This window comes from Dioscorea cayenensis, chromosome 4 (assembly GCF_009730915.1).
Source record: "Dioscorea cayenensis subsp. rotundata cultivar TDr96_F1 chromosome 4, TDr96_F1_v2_PseudoChromosome.rev07_lg8_w22 25.fasta, whole genome shotgun sequence".
In the NCBI taxonomy this organism is placed as follows: domain Eukaryota; kingdom Viridiplantae; phylum Streptophyta; class Magnoliopsida; order Dioscoreales; family Dioscoreaceae; genus Dioscorea; species Dioscorea cayenensis.
In genome coordinates this window covers 11390454-11412387 of record NC_052474.1, presented here as the reverse complement: position 1 = coordinate 11412387, position 21934 = coordinate 11390454, and the positions used below count along the sequence as shown (strand labels likewise).

The window sequence follows — 21934 nt, the reverse complement described above, 5'->3', positions numbered from 1 at the left end:
GGGTTTTAAAATCTTAAAAATCAATGGCTCTGATTGAAAAAGTTTGCATTGATAGCTAGGATCTAATTTAAGGGGTGGGGCTCACAATCTCCCCTCCTTTGAAAGAGTTTAGTCCTTTAAACTCAAATCTGCTCAATCGAAGCAGACTTCCAGTATGATTCAGACCATGTAAAGGTTTGACTGTCATTAGATTAGCTGATAAGATTCGAAGACCAATGGATTCAAACAAAACTTGAATGATGATACTTCTAAGGATGATGGTCACAACAAATAAACAATAAACCAACCTTAGGTTTGTCTCAAACTCATATCAAACATAAAATAGAATTCAATGCCTTTGGCATCCTCTATTAAATATCAATCTGAGCATATATATCATGTGTTTGCTGTCATTTGACTTCAAAATAAATTAAAACCGCAAATTTATTGCCATCATCGCAATCTATCAAACCTCAATTAAAACCCCTAATTCCTGGATATGATGGCTAAATCAAACAAGTTTAGATAATATTAAAATGCCATTAGTTTCTTTCTTATCCACTTGAAACCATGTTGCCTACTAAAATCGCCTGACATGATTCTCATAGATCAAACTTTACAACCATTAAACATCAGAACATCAAAATTATATATATATACTCCAGTCCAAAAAAATATTTGAACACTCTAAAGTTTTCTCATTGATTGAAAACCATAAGCAAACTAAAACCAACCAAGAGCCTCCAAGTATCTACCAATCCTAAACTTTCTTGAATTATCCTCTATCAAAATATTTGGAGTCTAATCATCAAAATTGCTTAAATCTTCCTAAACACTATGGTATGATCCTTTACATCTTTTTTTCTTGTAGCATTACAACAATAGAGCTTAATTCACCTTCCAAGTACATAATGATTCTCTAGATTGACCATTAATTCACTAAAATCAATACAACTGAACACACGAAGATGTCATATATATCATTCAGAGACTCTTCTTAATTTCGAGAAAACCAAACAAAAGTATTGAATTATAAGAATTTTGCTCCTCAAAAAAATGTCAACCATTATCTTGCCACTCAAAACACCAAATACTACCTAGCAAACAAGCAAAGGGCAGGAACATGCACACATTAACCTCTGGGATTTTTTTAATTATAGCAATATTTAACTTGTCAAACATCATAATTCCTCTTCAAATAAATTTAGACTCACCAAGCTACAATGTTATCAAGTTCCATAATATTCTTAGCCCATCTCAAATTATAGCATCAACATGAAATTCACCAAATTTTTTGTACATTTAAATTTCAGTCTGCTTTTACAAAATCATGAATATCATCCAACATATGCATCCAATTACAGAGAAATTTTACAGACATATAGCTAAGATCATAACAAACGTTTTTTGTATTCTGTACTTTGGCCAATTCAACCTCAAAAAAATAAACCTACAATTCTTTCCTCATGTCTTGCACAATAACAACATCCGAGAAGGGTCTACTTAAGCGAACATATTTCATCGGCTGCAAATCCAATAACTTCAAAAATTTGCATGTCATTAGCTATGGAAAAGTGATAAAATCTTCTAGTTGAAACCTTCTCCAAATTCTATTTCTAATTCTTTGAATTTAGGGCATAATTTCAGGACACTCAAATCAAAATCTTGAAAGTCACAACTCCGATGTTTTTTTATATAACAATACAAGAACTCAACTATAATCATTTTTTTTTCTCCCAAATCATTATATCTGCAAATTTCTAAATCCCTTATTCTCTTTACATCAAAAGGCCATGTCAAGCAATTTCCGATACAATGCAATCCTACAAGATCAAATTATAAACTCCAACCAAAGAAAGAATATATTTTCCCTCAATTCAAAATATCAAAATAAAAACTATAACATGCAATTCTAGCCAATGAGTTTAAGTAAAAAGCAAGTAGAGGAACATAAGATTGTCAATCCATAAACTATGAAAGTCCAAGAAAATTAATGCAGGGAAGTAAAACAATGAAACATGCTAATTAATTACCAACAGTACATGACCACAAGTTTTTTTTAAAAAAAAAAAAATTGGATCGCTAGCAGACTTTCCGCGAAGAGTGCTAAAACACCATGTCAGTAACATAAGACTAATCAAGGACAGAAGCTCAAAAATGCAAATCAAAGCTATAGGTTAGGTCAAAAATGGAACTAAGGCCACTATTTTCTTCTACAAATAAATCCAAGAAAAAGAAGGGCACAATAGCAACCATTTAATAGGAAATACATTCCCATTGTAATTGGACCTTGTAAGTTCAAGCTTCCATAACACTATGGAATTTAACTCTCTATCATGCACTCTAATATCATCAAAATTATACTAAATCTCTCTGATACGACTAAATTTGTCACGCCCAGAACCTGACTCGCCAGGCCCAATACACTGACAAACCACCGCACACCTACAAGACCGAAACCAAGTAGGCATGCAAGGCCTCAAAATCTGATCCAAAACAGAACAAAGGATCACACTAAGTGGTTTGCAAAAACAAATTAAACTTATTCAAATAAAGCCTAGGCCCACAAAAAGGGACTTATTACATGCTAATTAATCAGTGATTGCCTAACGATCCCCACTAAGCTATCCACCACTCAACTCTACTCTTGATCTGATAAAAATTCAACAACAAGATTATGAGCTTGACAGCCCAGTAAGCACCCACTAAAAATATAAAGACCACTTACACAAAATCATAATTTATCAGAATGTAGAAACAACAAAACAGATTTGTTTCCAGTAAGCACAAATATCAAAGACTGAGCATATAGGTCCCCCAACCAACTATTGCCAAAACAAAATCAAAAAATTCATATATTTACCGTCGGTGACCCGAGACAAAATTTATCAGAAGTCATATTTTTACCCTCGATGACCCGAGCCAAAATTATCAAAGGCCGATATTCTTCACAGACGGCAAGCAGTGGGAAACTATAGTTTTTAGATCAAAATACGTGTTGACACCGTCAGTGTTTAACCCCTAGTGACAGGGTTATTGCATAGTTAATTGGGACTAGTTTATATGTCAAAATACTTTATGTTCACAAAACAATAAACTATCAAAATTTAGATCAGGCAAAATACGAGTAATTTGCCAAACAAAATTTTTAGCAGTCGCATGATCCCATTTTATCATAGTAAAATAAACCAGTTATTTTTCCAAACATTAACAGATAATTCTAAAACAATATTAATAATAATTAATCAGAAATTAACTAAAATATCTGAAATTCAGAATTAAAATAATACATATTTAGATAAGTTTTCCAAAACTTTAGAAATTAATTAATCTAAGTTTAAATAAATATTCAAACATTTCAGATAATTCTAGTCCAAAACAAAATATCACTAACTAGAAATTTCAAATAATTTAAAATAATTCCAATAATAATAATAAATAAATAAATAATTCAAAATATAAATCAAAATAATCAGTAATTTTCTTAAAAATTCCAAAAGTTCAGAAAATTAGAACTTTCAAGTATATACATATAATAGGATTTATATGTGGGATACTTACCTGATTACCGCCCAATAATACTCCCAAACCTTACACCTTTGTCATGTCCTATATTTGGGAAGAGATCCTATTAGCTTTCAATAACAAAATCGAGGCTAACAAGCAATAGTATAAAAAAGCAAGGATTTTTAGAAGGGTACAAATACAAAAGTTCAAACTATTGTTCTACACTCCCAAATATTGATTATTGTGAGGGTACAATAGCAATTACCCACTCTAAAAGCCATATTAATAATTCCAACATGATCAATGAGTACTAAAACCCTCATAACTTCACTTACACTTTTCCAAATCACAAATTTCAAAATTTTGGGAATAACAGACACCTGACACTATGACATATCCGAAATTAACATAATTTAGAGTACTACTCAATTTATAACATTCAATTGAATCTCCAACTATTTCTGTAAACTTACAATTCAGATATATACTTTTAAGATATGCATATCTCTCAACCTACAACTCCAAAATTAATTAAATTTTACTGAAAATCAGACAACCCAAAAATGAACGACTTTTTTATTTTTTATCTTATCTAATTCAATTTCCCTGATCATCAAAATTGACCATGATTCTTCAAGCTCTACACAGAAATATCATCCGAGACAATTATACTAGTAAGGCCATATCTCACAAACTACAGATGCGTAAAATCTGAAATTTTGCAAGTATTTAGCTAACATCAAAATCTACAACTTTTATATTTTACACTTCTCCAAATGCTTCCTCTAAGATCATGAAGTAAAGGAAAAGATGGCTGGGGTTTTTTTTTTACAACAATAAGAGATTGTGGGTGGTGGAGCTGCAGTCAGATCGTGATATTTGGTAACCGCAAGGATAAGAACAAGGGTTTGAAAATCTTAAAAATCAATGGCTCTGATTGAATAAGTTTGTATTGACGGATAGGATCTAATTTAAGGGGTGGGGCTCACACCATCCCCATCGAACATAGAGTATCCATGCCTAGGTATGTTATGCTACTAACAACCTCCTACCCCTTAAGTCGGTCCACAAGACCAATTCCCGGAAAAAGACACGTGATGTACAGCCTGACAAAGATGGCACTCAATCGGGTATGCTAGCCTTGATGTACGATGAACTTAGTGAGCATATACCTAAGATGGAGTGAACAACGCTCAATCAGGCTATGTAGGAACAGCAGCTTTTGCCACCCCACCACGCCTGTACTATTAGCTCGCCCTGCAAAAAGATCAAGCAACAACTCTATATACATACCTCAAAGCTGAGCTGTTGAGGAATGATGCCTTCATTAGGCCGGGCTTATAGTTTCTCCCATTACATAAATGCCACCACATGCCAGCTGCTATCTCCCCGGTGTGTAATCAATCAACAACTGCTCATACTCTTAGGTCGCAGTAAAATCAGTGTCATATAGACCTAACAGCAGGGCAAACTCTATGTGGCTCTGCTTCCTCTGCTCCCCAAATAGGTTGAAGCATATGGAATTGGGTCTATCAAAGCTAACCAATCCTCAATCAACCTCAATCATTCAAAGGACCTCGAGGGTGGCATCTCTATAAGTCTTCTCCTCTATAAAGAATAACCGGCTCCATCCTCCCTACTGGAACATCCATTGGACTTCTTCTTCCAACCTTAATAGTGAAAAAACTTACCAATCCACCATCCGGGATTGGCCAAAGTGCTTCGTCCTCAAATGGGTGTACCATTCTAGGAAGCATGGGATGAAAAAGGTCTGTGCCGAAGCCACCGTGGGTGTCAATGGGTCCACGGTCTCTGGACACGGGTTGAAGTCTCGCGTTTTTCTTACATTGATGAACTGGCGGTCACTAGAAGCAAGGTCAAAGCCTTGGTCCTTGCCCTCTTTGGCATGTCAGTTGTAGTCCTCTTTGCTCTAGTCATCCTGCGAAGAAAAGAATACGACATGTTAGCTCAGAAAATGGAAAATTATCTCTAACGGAAGTGCTTATGGTAAGTGACAACGCCCCTTGCATATGTCCCGCAACTGCACGGGTCTGTCAAAGTAATAAAATCCCAGGTGAATGGGTATCGTATCCACAGGAAGTAGGGAGTAAAAATACTTAAATTGTTTCTTAACTAAGCGAAATATGAATAGTGATTTGTGTAATAAGATGTAATGCAAACAAAAATAAAAGAGACAAGAGGGAGAGCACAAGTAAAGGAGATGTAAGACAATCGATATAAATGGGGTACTCGGATATTGATCCGCCTATGACAATCATTTCAAGTGCAAAAACCCTCTATAATGCTTCCTAACTAATGCATCAATGAGTCGTGGAGATCATTTAATACATGGTCCCAAATCTAAGGTCAACCATGCCTAACCCTATACATGTCCCAGAGGAGAAATTGAACAATCTCTCAACCTCGCACTCGTATAGAATTGGAATGAGAGTTCTAGGGATTCCAAGTGATAAATCCTCTTCCTATATGTAGACCTAACCCTTTGGTCCAGGCTGAAGGTCCCTAGCCACAATTAAGCCCTAGATGCTAAAATCACTTCAACGCTTCACTCCATTGCACTCGCAACTAAGCCCCAGTGGAAGTTCATCCCTTAGCCCATTCACTCTACTATGACCACAAAAAACTCGAGGAATTAGAGGTAGAATAAATCACACCGGAGGGGAAAGGGGACGCTCCGCTATCTCTCGACTCATCCTCTCAGCCCTCTCCAATCTAGTTTTTTCTAACTCTCGTGGTGTGTCACTTACTCACAAGAGTTACCAACAAGAACTCTCAACCCTAGTGTCACTCTATGGGAGTATTCATACAATCAATGCATTCAAGATTGGAACTCAATAAAAACATCAATTACTGAAAGCATAATAACAAGGTTCAATAAAACGAATACATCCTAGGGTTCCCAATCCAAGTACCCACTAGGGGATTTAGCTCTCCATGGAGTTAATTACAATCAATGAAATCGAATGTAAAAGCAATGAATCCATAGAAAACCCCCTCGATAATCATGACGATAGTCTTGTGGAGAGTCATCTACTCGTCCAAAGGTCCCTTTGTCCGGCCTAGGATAAACCTCGCCGGATCGGTGCCGACGAAAGCTCTCCCACTAACCTTCTTCTAAATGGAGCGTGATGTCGGAGCCATAGAACCTCTCCCAATCCCTAGCCAATACCTCTCAAAACCCTAGTCGCAGCCCTCTCTCAAGTTGGGGAAAAGATGGAGAAAAGAATGCTGAAATCGGGGCTGAAATCGGCTTTTAAAGGGCTGGAATCGGGAATCCACACGCCCCTGTGAATGTTTCACATGGCCCGTATGGAATTAATGCACGGGCATGTGGAATTTCCACACGCCCGTGTGGCTTCTCTGGGCAACTCCTTCTTCAGCCGGCTATAAACAGTACCTGCTGCAGTGCCATGCTGCATTACCGGTCCGAAACACTCCCAAAACCATGCTTTCATCGAGGTAAACGTAAACGGGCATGCGTTTACGTCGTAGATTGCTTTGCTTCTTCAATGAACAGTCGCGTTGGTGGAGATCTTGTTACACATGCACAAGCCGGAATACTTAGAATGTGACTGCCTTTGTGCCCATCCAAATCATTATGTTAGCTTGAATACAAGGAGGTTGGCACACATTCTAGCATTTTGAACCCGACTTATGTCTTCACCTTTGAACCTTCTCAAGATTTTCTCCAAATGGTGCACTCACGATCTACATTGGCTTCTTTCTCTAAGATTCGGCTTCACGACCCTATATGCATGAAAGTAACATAAATACACACATATTAGTGTTAAAACCTGATAAAAATAATGCTCATCATAAGGAAAGAAAACTTCGCATTCTTATCACACAAGCACTTATCAGTAAGACTTTTGGTCGTAAGCCTCGGGAGAACCTACCTTTTCAGCAAGCCTTATGACTATAAGCCTTGAGCCCAGGCCCTAAGGATCCCTCCTATTCATTAAAACTCAAAAAGTTTACAACCATGGCATTCAAGTTACAGAAATGACTTAATAAACATACAAGTAACCATTTCAACCAATTAAATTGAAGTTTAACTATGAAAATTGAGGGGAACAATATACCTTCAATCAAGCAGAGAAAAACAACAAATTGATCAGTCTAATCATGGTTGAGAATGCTCAGAGATGAAAATAAAATGCAGGGGAAAGGAAATGGAAAGAAGATGGGGTCACCAATGATAAGGAATAGTATAAAATGGTTTTAAATGATTTTAAAAATGATCTGTGGTGTTTAAACCCTAGATGTATACGTGTGACTTACGAGCATAAGCCTTAACCGTAAGAGTCTCTGTCTGAACATTACGGGGTACTTACTGACGTAAGGCCTACCCCATAAGAGTTACATCTCATTTACAACCTAGGCTACAGTCATAAGAAACTTTACACTATAGCCCGTAAAGTTATTTGAATTACTTTTATGGTCTGACTTACAGGCTTAAAGGGTCCATAAGGAACCCAGGCCATAAGTACTCGGTTATGGGCCATAAGGGACTTAGTGAAATGGGTCATAAGGCTCTCTAAATTGCCCTTACGGTCGTCTTATAGCCATAAGTTGGCCCATAAGGGTAGCTTGGTCTATTAGTAAAGTGCTCTGAATGACCCTTATAACTTACCTTATGGGTGTAAGTTACCCATAAGCTACATCTGAACTATGCTCTTCAAGACTTACGGATCGTAAGTGCACTCATAAGGCTCTCTAGATCCCCGTGTAGGTGTAAGGATGCCCGTAAACCTCTCTATCGGGGCATTACAGTCGAGCTTACTGGCGTAAGTAGCCTATAACCTATCCTGAACTTTGAGCAGAGTTTCCCTTGTTCTAACAAGTATGACAAAATACAAATGTGACCTACTGAACACAAAAATGAGTGGCTAGCACTATAACCAACCAACTCGTGAAAAACAATGACAAGCCAAGCATGTTATTACTAACTTGCAAAAATACAAAACTAATAACTAAAAGCAAGATAAGACAAAAAAATAGGAAAACATTGGGTTGCCTCCTAAGAAACACTTGTTTTATGTCACTAGCTTGATCTACCTGCTGTGTACATGTTAAGGAAGTTCTAAATAGGAATAATCCTCGACCCCAACATGAATGTCTCTGACATTGTGCTCAAGTGTGAAATCAAAGAAAATAGGAAGCAAAGAGGGTGACTACCTTGCCTTTCTTTGGTGGAGTGACTACCTTCCAATGCTACTTTTGAGTTCATTCCTCAACTTTATGTGTTGTAAGCAAAAGGGGTGTCTCCTTGTCTTGAGGGTCATCAAATAACTCCTTTAAAGGCTCCTTATGTAGCATGTCCTTCACAAAATCATCAAAAATAGATTCAGTCATATCCATAAAATAGCAAGTGTCATCAAAAGCAAGAGAATGTTTCATGGCATCAGATAAAGCAAAAACAACTTTCTCATCCCCAACTCCAAGAACCATTCTACCATTGCTAATATCAAAAAGGACTTGGGAAGTGGCTAGAAATGGCAGACCTAAGATGAGTGGCACATCAACATCCTCATCAATGTGTAAAATAACAACATCTACCAGAAAGATAAATTTGTCAACTTTTACCAAGATGTCCTTTATGATACCCCTAGGATGACTAATTAACCTATCCGCTAATTGTAGTATCATCCTAGTAGGCTTGAGATCACTAAGTCCTAGTTTTCTAAACATGGTAAATGGCATGATGTTAATGCTAACTCCTAGGTCCACTATGGCTTTCCCATTCACCAATTCACTAATGTTACAAGGAATAGTAAAACTACCTGGATCTTTCATTTTCCTCGACATCCGATTCTACAAAAGTGTTGAGCTCCCCTCACTCAATGTGACCATCGAAACCTCCTCAAATTTCTATATGTTCGTCAATAGGTCTTTGAGGAACTTCACATATTTTGGCATTTGAAATAAAGCTTCTGCAAATGGCACATTAGTATGTAACTATTTGAGAAAATCCAAGAATCTCTTGAATTGTTCATCAATGCAATCACTCTTCAGTCAGGAGGGATATGGAAGTCATGGAAACATACTTCTTCACTGGTTGTGGTACACTCTTCTCTAAATTTGAAGTAGCTCTTCCCTTTTTCTATAGTTCTTTAAGAGCTTCAACTACTAACTCTTTTTCTTTCTCCATTACCATCTCATTCCTTATTTTGACTTCCTTACCACTCTTTAGGGTGATAGCCTTAAGATGCTCTTGAGGATTAACCTCAGTGTTGCTCAGTAAACTGCCATATGGTCTTTGGACAATAACTTCACAATCTGACCAACCTAGTTCTCCAAGTTCTGGAGAAATGCCTACTAATTCCTCATGGTAGACTTTATGCTCTAAAACCTTCAATCTGACTACTATAATTTGGTGTCCGTTGTCTATATAAACCGAGTTAAGACGTCCTTAAGTGTATGCTTCAAGTTGAATTGAGGATGAAAGCGAAATTCGGGGGGAGGCTTCTGCTATTGCCATTGATTACTCCAAGAGAAGTTAGGGTGATTCCTCCACCTTGGATTGTATGTGTTACTATAGGGGTTCCATTGAGGTCAGAGGGCACTACTAACAAAATCAACCTGTTTAGTGGGACCATGCAATGCTCCTACTATCGGGCAATCTATAAATGTGTGTCCTCCCCCACACATCACATGACATAACTGCAACGGGCTTCAAGAATGATAAGCCATCAATCTTTCTGCTCAAAGCCTCAACATGGGTGGCCAATGCTATAACCTCACTAACCTCCAGAATCCTAGTGGGCTTTGTAACTGACTTTCCCTAAAAATTCCACTAATAGTTGTTCATGGTGATCTCCTCTATCAATTGCTTAACTGACTCTAGGGTCTTACTGCCAAGTGATCCTCCTGCTACTAAATCTATTAGTTGACGAGTGTTCTGGTTGAACCCCAAGTGGAAAATTTGGTCCTTCATCCATTCTAGAAAATTGTGGTGCGGACATCTCCCAGTAAATCTTTAAATCTTTCCTAGGTCTCAAACAATGACTTAGAATCTGACTGAACAAATGATGCGATCCCATGTCACAACTTGGTTGTCGTACTAGGCAAGAAATACATCTCTAGTAAAATTTCCACGAGTTGTTCCCATGTAGTGATAGAAGCACGGTGAAAGGATTGTAGCCACTATTTGGCCCAACCTTCAAAGAGAACGAGAACAGTTGCAGTCTAATAGCATCACTAAATTCATCTTTAGCATGTCATAAACCTTAAGAAACCCTCTAATGTAGCTGTTTGGGTCCTCATCCGGTAGACCATGGAATTGGGCAGACTACTAAACCATTTGCACAAATGCTGGCTTTAGCTCAAAATTGTTCTCGGTCACCGGTGGTCAAACAATGTTAGATTGGGGACTATTCAAGGTGGGACGACTGTAGTCAGATACAGTTCTTTGTTGATCTTTCTAATCTGCCATGTTTCTTGAGTTTTCTCCTTCAATTCGCACGTTGAGTGAACATGTCTCAGTCAACAACACTATCCTTAACCGTGTGCCAATCACTCTCTCAGTATTGTTATCAACTTCCATCGGTCGTGCTGACTTGCCCTTCAATGGCATGCACTACAATCAAAATAAAAGAAACTAATATCAGAAATAACAAAATAAAAAATAAATAAATAATAGGAGAACAAAATAAAAATAAATGGCTAATGTGATGGAATACAAGAAGTGCTCCAAATATCTCAAATCTGCCTTGACAACGGCGTCAAAAACTTAATAACAGTTAACGCAAGTGTACACGCCGATCAAGTAGTAAAGTGTGCATAAAAGTAAGGTATTGACCCACAGAGAATATTAAGAGTACTAGTACTAGTCTTAATCTTGAAAACTAGCATACCCAAAGTTGTGATTTGTGCAAACAAACTAAAGAAAATGGAGAGCAAGAATACAAAAATAAAATTGAGCGAAAAGCGATGGGAAACAGGATTCTTGGGCATAGAATCCCTCAAGGGTTTTATAAGTCCAAGACAAAGGTTTGATAAGTATAGCAATTCTATTTGAACCGAGAGAAATCCTAAAATATACTAAATCCCTCTTGCAAGAGTGAATAGTAACTAATTTAGTACAGTGTTGATACATACATCCCATAACCGTATTGCACTCTATTAAATCTCAATGTGAATTAACAAAAATTTATAAATACACAATTCTTCTTGCAAAGAGATTGTTCCTAATTTCATACAGAATAGAAATGTGATTTTTCCTAAAATCCATTCCCTAGTCTGACTTACAAGCATAAGTCTTACTCATAAGTCAGTCTAATTTTTCTTATACTCCTCCTTACAGCCATAAGCATGCCCACAAGGTTCTCTACAAGAAGCTTACAGCCATAAGCTTGACCATAAAATGCCCATTAGTGAGTCTATTTGGCTTGTTTTTCATTGATTGATGTCAAGATAGCTCCATCTTCATCATTTTGGCTCTAGTTTGCTTCTTTGGGCTTTCTCTCATCCTTAGGCACTGCCCAAAGCCTGAGAACGCAAAATACACCATGTTTAACATCAAATTCCATAATATTACTCCAATACATGCCTAATGAGTGTACAAAATGATAATAAATGATGTATAATTGTTTACTCCGCACTCTATATCTACATAAATCATATTTATAATATAAAGAATGCAAAATTAGATTAGTATCACTTTAGTGAATGAAAATAAATAACAAAAAGGAAGAAAACATCAATAAACTTATAATTCCATTGGACAAGACCATCTTATTGGAAAACAAGAGCACTACATCATAGCAATGCATAAAAGTTTTCACCAAATCCCATCAAACATAACTGACATTATTTTTCTAAAGAACAACTAGGAACTAGTAGATGGCCATACTAAACACAATTGGATAACACAAAATCATCAATATCATAATGAAAACTAAAACTTGACATAAATTCCATGAAACATTGCAAAAATTTTAGTTTTTTATGTTAGATGTAAATTATATGAAACGTAATAGAAATTTTAGCTTTGTGTAATACAAATGATGGATATTGAAAAGCAACACTAATTTAAATGATCCATTTAGTAGAGTAAAATGCTCTTTAATTTACTATAATTGTAGAAAAAACCAATCCTATAGAAAAGATAGAGGTTGCAACATCGAAGTTCTACCAAATTAATCCAACTTTATGGTTCACACTGAATAATTTCTTAATGTTAGACTCCTAACAACTGGCATTTTCACAAAAAACTAAATCATGGTTTATTCAAAACTATATCTTAACAACTTAAATATATAGTAATCAAATACAAAATCACACCTAGCAAGAAAATCAGTTAGGATTTACATAAATTCATACAAAAGGAAAAAGGAAATGATGAAAATTTTCAGTATTTAGTACTTGATTTGATTCTCCAACACCTTCTCAACTTTAGCTTGAACCCTTAAAACTGGCTTTTTCTTGCTCTCCTATATGATAAAGGATAAAGAAAATAACTTAGCAAAATATAAAAAACATTTCCACCGTATAAAAATAAAAAAACATTCTAAATCGGAGGGATTGGGGTTGGTTACAAAACAAGAAGTAAAATTGAGGTTTTAAAACCTCAATTTTGCCCTCTACACCCTAACCTCTCAAACCGCTAAACCCAAGCAAGGCTTTTTAAGAAAACCTTCCTTTCCCTTACCCCAAATACCCTCATCCAAGCAGGGCTTAAGTCTCTACCATAAAGAAAAATCTCATAATAGATACTTACAGCTCACAAGATCCCTAAAAGATAAGGATGACACAAAATCTTATAGAATAAAGGATTTTTTTTTTTAATTAAACTACATCCCACATTATTCTACACTTCTCAAGTTGGTAAGTGGATATCCTCTATTTCAACTTGCTAACAATGTCTTGAAACCCAGTACTTCAATTCTTGAGTGCATCTTCTAGCTAATCCTTTACTAAAACAAATAAAGTGTATGCTATATATCAAGCTTCTCTTTGATTAAATTTTTATTAATTTCAAAGTGTTTTCCTCAGTCATGTCATACAAGGTTATGAACAATAATAATTTCTAATTTTTTTGTGGCAATACAATTTTATCAGGCCACCATATTTTATTTTCAAATCATCAAGAACTATGTTTTACCATAAAATTTTACATATTTCCATTGCAATAGAACCAAACTCAAACTCTACATGGAGCATCACCATGATTGAACTCAATAGGTATATCAATTGGTTATAACCTAACTTAACCACTTTCTTTAATAATTCAAGCATGTACCTCTTTTGTGACATAACAATTCTCACCTTGAATGAGCCATTTCAACACCTAGAAAGTACTTTAAACTTCGAAGTACTTTTCTGTCAAATTACTACAAAAGACATTTTTCAAATTTTTGCATCTCTTTTTGTCGTTACTTGTTACTATAATATCATCCACATACACCAATAACATTGTAGCTCTCCCAACTTTGAGTGTCTCACAAAGTATAGTCTCTTTGGCTCTTCTTATTCTCCAAGATATTCATCACTTTTGTGAATCTTTTAAACTAAGTCCTTGGTGACTATTTAAGTTTGTAGAGAGCTTTCTTCAATTTACACACTAGTCCCTTTTTAGATTCTAAACATAGAGGGATCTCCATGTAAACTTCCTATTCTAGATTGCTTTGAAAAATATCTTTTACATCAAAATATTATAGATTTCATCTAAAAATAACTACTAAAGATAATAAACCATTTATTGTATTCATTTTCATAACTAGAGTAAATGTTTCAAAGCAATCAATGCCTTAAGTTTGAGTATGCCCTTTATAAACCAACCTTGCTTTTTATCTTTCTATAGAACCGTCAAAAATGTACTCCATAGTCAAAACTCATCAATTTCTAGCTAACTTTTTTCCTCTAGCAAATTCAACTAACTCCCATGTTTTGCCTTTCTAGAGCCTCTATCTCCACTTTTAAATCATCCTCCTATTTTTTGTCTCCTATTGCCTTGGATAGATTTCTCAAACTGGAAACTGTATGAAGATTGCTAGTAAAGCCTCTATTAATTATCGATCGGTTTTGATAAGACAAGTATAGTAAAGGTTTTGTGAAGTTTCTAGTTTCTTTCCTAAGGGCATGTGGTAGGTCAATATCAATTGATTGCTTAGGTTCATCCATAAGTCAAGCCAGGTTGGCCTATGACATTTTCAGGCCTGAAAACTATTTTAAGTGGTTGAACAACATTTTGGACATGAGATTGCACTTATGTAGATTAATACAAAATCATTTTCTTAGTAGAATGAACTTGTAATAGTCAAGTATTATCTTGGTTTCCCATGTCTTTCATCATTTCACTTGTTCTAAGTGATACAATAAGTGTTGTTGAGTCAAAAAGAATAGGCTTGAGTTTTACAAAAACTAAAACAAAGTTAACAAAGATAGACTCAATATTAGTAAGGAATTAAACATTTTTAGTTGAGATAAATAGACTAAGAAAATTGAGAAAGAAAAAGTCCTTTATTCTACCTTTACTAAAGGTCTGAAGATGGGAATGTTGGAAAAATTACTGCACGTTGACAAAAGTAACATTAGTTGAAATGGAAAATTTTTTTTGTAGATGAATAGAATTATTTATATTTTTTACTAAAGTTTGGAATAAATTTTACAAGATCATCAATTTGACTCTTAGGACCAAGAACCTTTATTGGAACTATTAATGAGATGGGCAGCAGTTAAGATAACTCTTTCCTTTTATTGTTTAGGAACATTTGTAAAACAATAGCACACTTATAATATCAAAAAAATGTGATCATTTTTGCATTCAACCATTGTATATTATTAATGTATACTAACAAAATAGGAATATGAACAATTCCTGATAAGGGACGCAAGTGTACTCACTGATCAAGTAGCAATAGAGTGTGCAAAGGTAGGCTATCGATCCACATAAAAGAATAAGAATACTAATACTATCCCTAATACTGAAAAATAGCCTAAACTAAAATTGTGATGTGTGTGAGAAAACTAAGAAACAAAAGCAAAGAAAACAAGAATAGAGGGACAAAAGAAGTCAAGAAATCAAGGGGAGAAGGGATGTTCGATCATAGTATCTCTCTAGTTGTATAAGTATACAATCCTATTTGAACCGAGAGAAATACTAAATTATACTAAATCCCTCTAGCAAGGATGAATAGTAACTAATTCAGTACAGTGTTGATACAAACACCCCACAATCGGATTGCACTCTATGAAATCTCAATGTGGATTAACAAGAACTTCTGAAATAGATAATCCTTCTTGCAAAGAGATTATCCCTAATCCAATACTAAATAGAAATGTGATTTCTCCTCAAACCTATTCTCTACAATTGCAAAGACCATGGAAATCAGTTGTTAGTCCACTTGGGAGGATTGTGGGAGGAGAACTCTCGACTCCAAAGTACACCATTTCTAGGTTTACTCACAATCCCCTATAATAACGACATGTCTATGCTAGGTGGATATTTCTACTCGTTATAAAGCACATCATACATGAGAACTAGGGCTTTTGCCTCATTAGAAATCAAACCATAAAAAACACACAATTGGATTCAAATAACATGGATTGAAATTAAGAAACAACTAAATCAACAAGATCCATAACTAATGTCAAATAGAATAAACCCCTGGAGTTCAACTATACTTGAATCTACAAAATTAGCCTTCCCATTAATGGAGATCAAGCATCCAACCAATAAGACACAGAGAATAAAAGAAGACATGAACCCCTTTCTCAATCATAGTGGAAGAAGATTGATGAAGAATGCCCAAGGACCTTCCACGAATGCCGCTAAGCTAATCTTGATAGCTTGACTTCCTTCTCCAAGATAGATGGATTGAATCTCCCTCTAGAATCACCTCCAAAGCTCTAGAGATTCACCCTTTTTTCTTTCCCTTAGCCTCACTTCTCAATGGAACAAAAATGCCCTAAAAATCTTATCATGAATATTTATACTGTACTGCTTACGGGCATCTTACGAGGGAAAGGACGTGGTCATAGGACCTAGGGATGATGTGGTGTGAGCCTTACGGGATCACTTACAGTTGTAAGTTCCATCTATAACGTCTTCTGTATAGTGTTATGGTTTAGCTTACAGCCATAAATGCTGGATCGTAAGCTTCTCTCTATGCCCCTTACAATAACCCTTACAGGTGTATGCTCTGCTTGTAAGCTCCTCTGGATAATCCTTACGATCCGGCTTACGAGTGCAAGTCCTGCCCATAAGTCCCTCTAAATGACTTTATGGCCCTCCTTATGGGCATTAGTGAGCCCGCAAGGTTCTTTGGAAGAGGCTTACAATAGTAAGCATGGCCGTAAGAAACCCATAAGTGAGTTTTTTTGGTCTGTCCTTAGTCAACTGTTGTCGAGAGAGCTATATCTTCATCGTTTTAGATGTGGAATGCTTCTTCTCTCTCTCTCTCTCTCTCTCTCTCTCTCTCTCTCTCTCTCTCTCTCTCTCTCATCTTTTAGCATTGCTCAAAGCCTGAAAATACAAAACACACCATGTTTAACATCGAATTTTAAAATATAACTCTAATATATGCCCAATGAGTGCATAAAATGATATAAAATAATGAACAATTGTACACTCATCAATACCATATTTTTAAAAGAATGGAGAGGGCATTTAATTAAAATTATTCTTGGCATTATCAAAACAAAGTTTGTGATAAGTTATGAATAAATTAGGAAAAATAATTCTAACTTTTGATTTATTTTCTAAAGATAAATCCACATTACTCTAGTATAGTTATCAATAAATAATACAAACCACCTAGACTAGAAATATTTGGAGTTGTATAAGACCGTCAAATGTCACTATAAATGAGAGGAAAGGAATAAATTTATGGCATTTCTTATTAGGAAAGAAACAAGTTTAGGTTTTGCAATTTCATTATCATTACTATGAAAAGATGCAATAACTAGTCCATTAAAAAATGAAAGAATTATTAACTTAAGGACTGTAAAAAATAGCTAGATCGCCTAAACAGTGATGATACATCCAAATTTTATTATTATTCGATATGATGTCTCAAAAAGGAATGATATATGCAGGGAATATTTAAATCTAGTCCTTCCATCGTGATTTTCAATTTGATGAAGACCATCTTTCTCACTTGCACTTCCAATCATCCTCTTCATAACCTATTCCAAAAACACAAAATATAAATGAAAATTGTTAATTGACAATTAAAATCTTTAGTTGAGTTTTTTTAATAGAAACAAGGTTGGCAAAGAACTTAGAAAGATCAAGGATATTTTTAAGCATTAGAGAACTGTTCAAGTAAATATCACCTTTGCTTTTTATGGTGGTGACAGACTGTTGATGGGTGTGTAAATAAATAAGGTTAATTCTATGAATATCACAAGTGCACAGGTCATCAAGTAATAACTCGTGAGTGAGCATGATGGTCGTATTCCTCAGGGAATGGTAAGAGGCTCCTATTACTTCCTTTTTGCTTAATCAATAGCCTAAACATCTACGGTGTTTCTTAATTCTACTTCTATAGATTAATTGATACAATAAAATTAAAGATAATTAAGTGCAATTGGAAGGAGTTTGGGAGATCGTATGAAGATTCTCTTAATGATTACTTGTGAAATAGAATTAAGGTGTGATGATTCCATCTAGTATTGGACTGGGGGATTTCATGGGCCTATTGGTCCCAATCTCTTAACAACTAGGTCTAAATAATATGAACTTAAGATGAAATCTATTCCACCCCAGCCTCCTATGTCCACCTTAAGTTAAAGAACTCCACTAGAAGGGCTAATCAAATCCTAATCTAGAAATCTAATCAAACACTAATCTAGAGATCTAGCAATACCTAACCACTTAGTGCATGCATGGATCAAATAGTGCATGGGTCTTCTAATGTGTGGCCATATCTTCCTCATTCACATCAGTAAAATATTATTAAGTAAACATGCAATGAATCACAAAAGACTAGAAAAATATTGAATTACTAATAAAGATTTACAAGAAATAATCAAGGTGAATTGACATGAAATTTCCCTGAAATTGGGATCCTCTAATGGATATATATGTATTAATCAGTGAATAGCAATCATCCAAAGGAAATAAATCAAAATAATTCCTAGACTAATTCTCTCCAATATGGTCTCCGATAGTTGAGATTGAGTAGATCCAAGATCTTCAAGAGAACGCCGAATCTCTTCGCGCACACTCCACTATTAATGAATGTTGAATCGTCCTGGAAAAACTCAATAGAATCCATTAAAATCTTGTTGGAAATCATCTCTAGCCGCACAGGTCTCTAGAACTTCGGCCACTCTACCAAATTCGGCAAAAGAACCACCCATATTCAAAAAACCCCAGGGTATTTTAGTAATAATTCCACCACAGCCTCGCCACGATCGTTGTTTAGGAAATGGTGAATAAGTTGGTTTCTTTGGCTCTAAGTCATGTCCTGGCACAGTTTATCTTGCCATTGTGTGGATTGGTCATGGTCGTTATGATTCACAATGGCTGTTGTTGAGACTGTTATGACTTCTATGTTGTTCTCTATGAGTCCACACTACCACAGCTTGGTAATGGTTGTGATAGAGGTAGACAACGACTATGGTGAGATTTCACCATCACTATTGTAAGCTATGGAGAAACCCTAATTGAGCAAGTTGATCTGCTTTGCTTTGAAATACCCTTGTATTCACTTCTTTAGCACTAAAACAGAATAAAAGCTCATTGTGAACAAAATAATGAAATTATGCACTAGTTTGGTGCTAAATATGTCAAATCTCATGCTAAATGCAGTATAAAAGATATATAAAGTGTGCACTTTTAAACACTTATCAGGTGGTAATGGATCCATCAGCTATGGTTATCTTCTTATGGCTATAACAAGGAGTATAAGTAGTGAAATGCTTAAAAGAATAAATCATGTGACCAATGGCTCCAAAATCAATTACCCATTTTCTTGGAGAAATTTTTTATTATATAATAACAAAACAAGAAGAGGAAAGCATACCTAAAAATGCTAGCAAACATGTACATGTCATGGTTAGCCTCTCAAGGCATCCCAACAAAGTCTTCAATTTTTAATCTATTCCTTGTTGAATTTTGAGACTAAGTTTTGTGGACTTCCCTTATTATTTGGCTAAAGGTTAGCTATATGAGCTTGTCTAATATAATAAGACATTCAATTATTCATTAGGGGTCTACCAATGAGTTTCCAACATAGCTTCCTCGTATAGCAATGCATTCTATAGTATATCTGTAAAAATCATGTTGAAGGACTTAGAATGAGATATACGTGTTTAGTATGTTTAGACAATGAAATACTAATTCCTTGATTCTTGGAATTTTGTATAGAAGAGCAGAGCCATATCCTATAAGTCTCAAGTATGACACCCCTTCATCCCTCTCTAATGTGAATGATAGATATGAACAATGAGGCAGGTCCTCTTTCCTCAAGATTTCCACTTGCACATATCAAACTCTACATTAAAACCATTATATATGATATTTTCTATAAATCATTTAAGATTCACAACATCCTAACTATAGCACATTTGAATACAACGATAATGATCATCTCATGGCATCAAATTATCTACATACTTTGGAATATATATATATATAGAGAGAGAGAGTTAATTGGCAATGAAAATTGAAACTAAACCTCTACCAAAAATAAAGCTCATGAAATCCTCAAAACACAAGGATTACATAAAATCCTCTTTAATAAAAGCTTTTTCCTAATAAAGCCACATCCCATACTATTCTACATTGCTATCACTACTTTTAGAACATGATATTATAGGATTATGGTATGCTTGGCTTTGACAAATGAGTGAAAATGGAATCAATGGAATGAATAAAAGAAAACTGATTAATGGATAGGGCATAATGATATTAGAGTTTTGCACGCATTGTGTATTACAAAACCAAAGAAGAACCCACTTTAGTAAAGGCATTCATGACACAATGGAAAACCTTGACTGTGTTCACTTTGATCACTGGGGCCCGTCTAAGGTGTTTTCAAAAGGTAGTGCAAGATATATGTTGACCATTGTTGTTGATTTCTCCAAAATGATTTTTTAAAAAAAATTATGTGTTTGATGCATTGAAAAATTAAAGATCATGGTCGAGAATTAGAGAGGAAAATAAAAACATGTCCATGCTGATAATGGTATGGAGTTTTGTTCAAATGAGTTCAATACATTTTGCAAAAAAGAAAAAATTATTAGATAGTTGACTATTTGTGATACTCCTTTGAAAACTAGTGCAGTAGAATGCATGAATAGGACTTTGATGGAGAAGATATGGTGCAGACTCTCAATTCTAGTTAGCAAAGTTAATTTGAATTGAGGTAGCTTCCACAACATCCTTCCTTATAAATTCTTTTTCCTTAAGTGCTATTAATAAAAAAGAACTGCTGAAGAGTTATAGTCTAGTACCATCACAAATTATTTCCTTATAAAATACATCTTTCTTATCAAAATCTAGCTCTTGGGTTGATTTTGAGTATGTATAAAAACTACTTCATTGCCACCGACACTATAGTATTCTATTGCTACAAATAGATCAAGGAGAAATATTAATCTCCTTAAAGATATGTGTAAAAATAATTTAGTTGCTTATGCATTATGATGGATTACCGCAAGTGCCCAAATCATCAAGTAATAAATCCCCCCTCCCTGTGTAAGCGCGAGAGTATCATATCCCGAGAATCCTAAGAAGTACTATTACTTCTCTTCAGGTTACTATTTAGTATACCAATTAAGGAAATGGTGTTATAAATGCAAATAAAATAAACAAAAAAAAAAGAATGCCACCAAGACACTCAATTGAGATGGAGCCTCTATGTATGAAATAGGCCTCGACATAGATCCCCTTACAAGTACAAAGAATTCAATGATGATATGAAAGTAAGTAGCAGTTGGCTAAGTTTGGATAAAGAGATTTTAAAGTCAATTACCCTGAAAAAAACCTTCAATAAATAATCCTAATAACATATAGATTCTAACTCTCAGACACCCCTACGATTACAATGGCCACAAGGAATCTCAAATCAAGGGTAGAAGCCTAATGTGGAAGGTCATCTACACCCAAAACATTCACTATGTAACTACAATGAAACCTCATTAATCTAAATATATCCTAGTTTATGCAAACATCCTGTTCTACACATACAATCAAGATTAACATATAAACTCCATCTATTGTAGATTAAACATGAAGAATCATAAATTAAATCCAAAGATAAGCCAAGATGCATCAATCTAGAAAGTAATCATCCATACAAAGTTTTTTTCCCAAGATTCACCAATGCCAAGTCGCTTTGGGAGTTTAGTTCAACATGAATAGAAGGAGAATCACAAAATCAACAAAAGAACAATAACATTTCATTGTACATCTCCCTATCGATCAACTAATGGTGAAGATGAAGAAGTTCATCGGATCTCAATAACCCAACCC

The 21934-nt window shown here is 35.1% G+C and overlaps 1 protein-coding gene across 1 annotated transcript; it reads right to left on the bottom strand.

Annotated features, from left to right (window-relative positions):
* Nucleotides 1-8733: 8733 nt before the first annotated feature.
* On the bottom strand, nt 8734-9315 carry LOC120258692. Its single transcript, XM_039266140.1, has one exon. The coding sequence runs from the start codon at nt 9313-9315 to the stop codon at nt 8734-8736; it is 582 nt and encodes a 193-aa protein (XP_039122074.1).
* Nucleotides 9316-21934: the final 12619 nt, after the last annotated feature.

Excerpts from the sequence above, each read along its gene's own strand:
- LOC120258692 (XM_039266140.1), bottom strand. The coding sequence starts at position 9,315 with ATGTCGAGGAAAATGAAAGATCCAGGTAGTTTTACTATTCCTTGTAAC.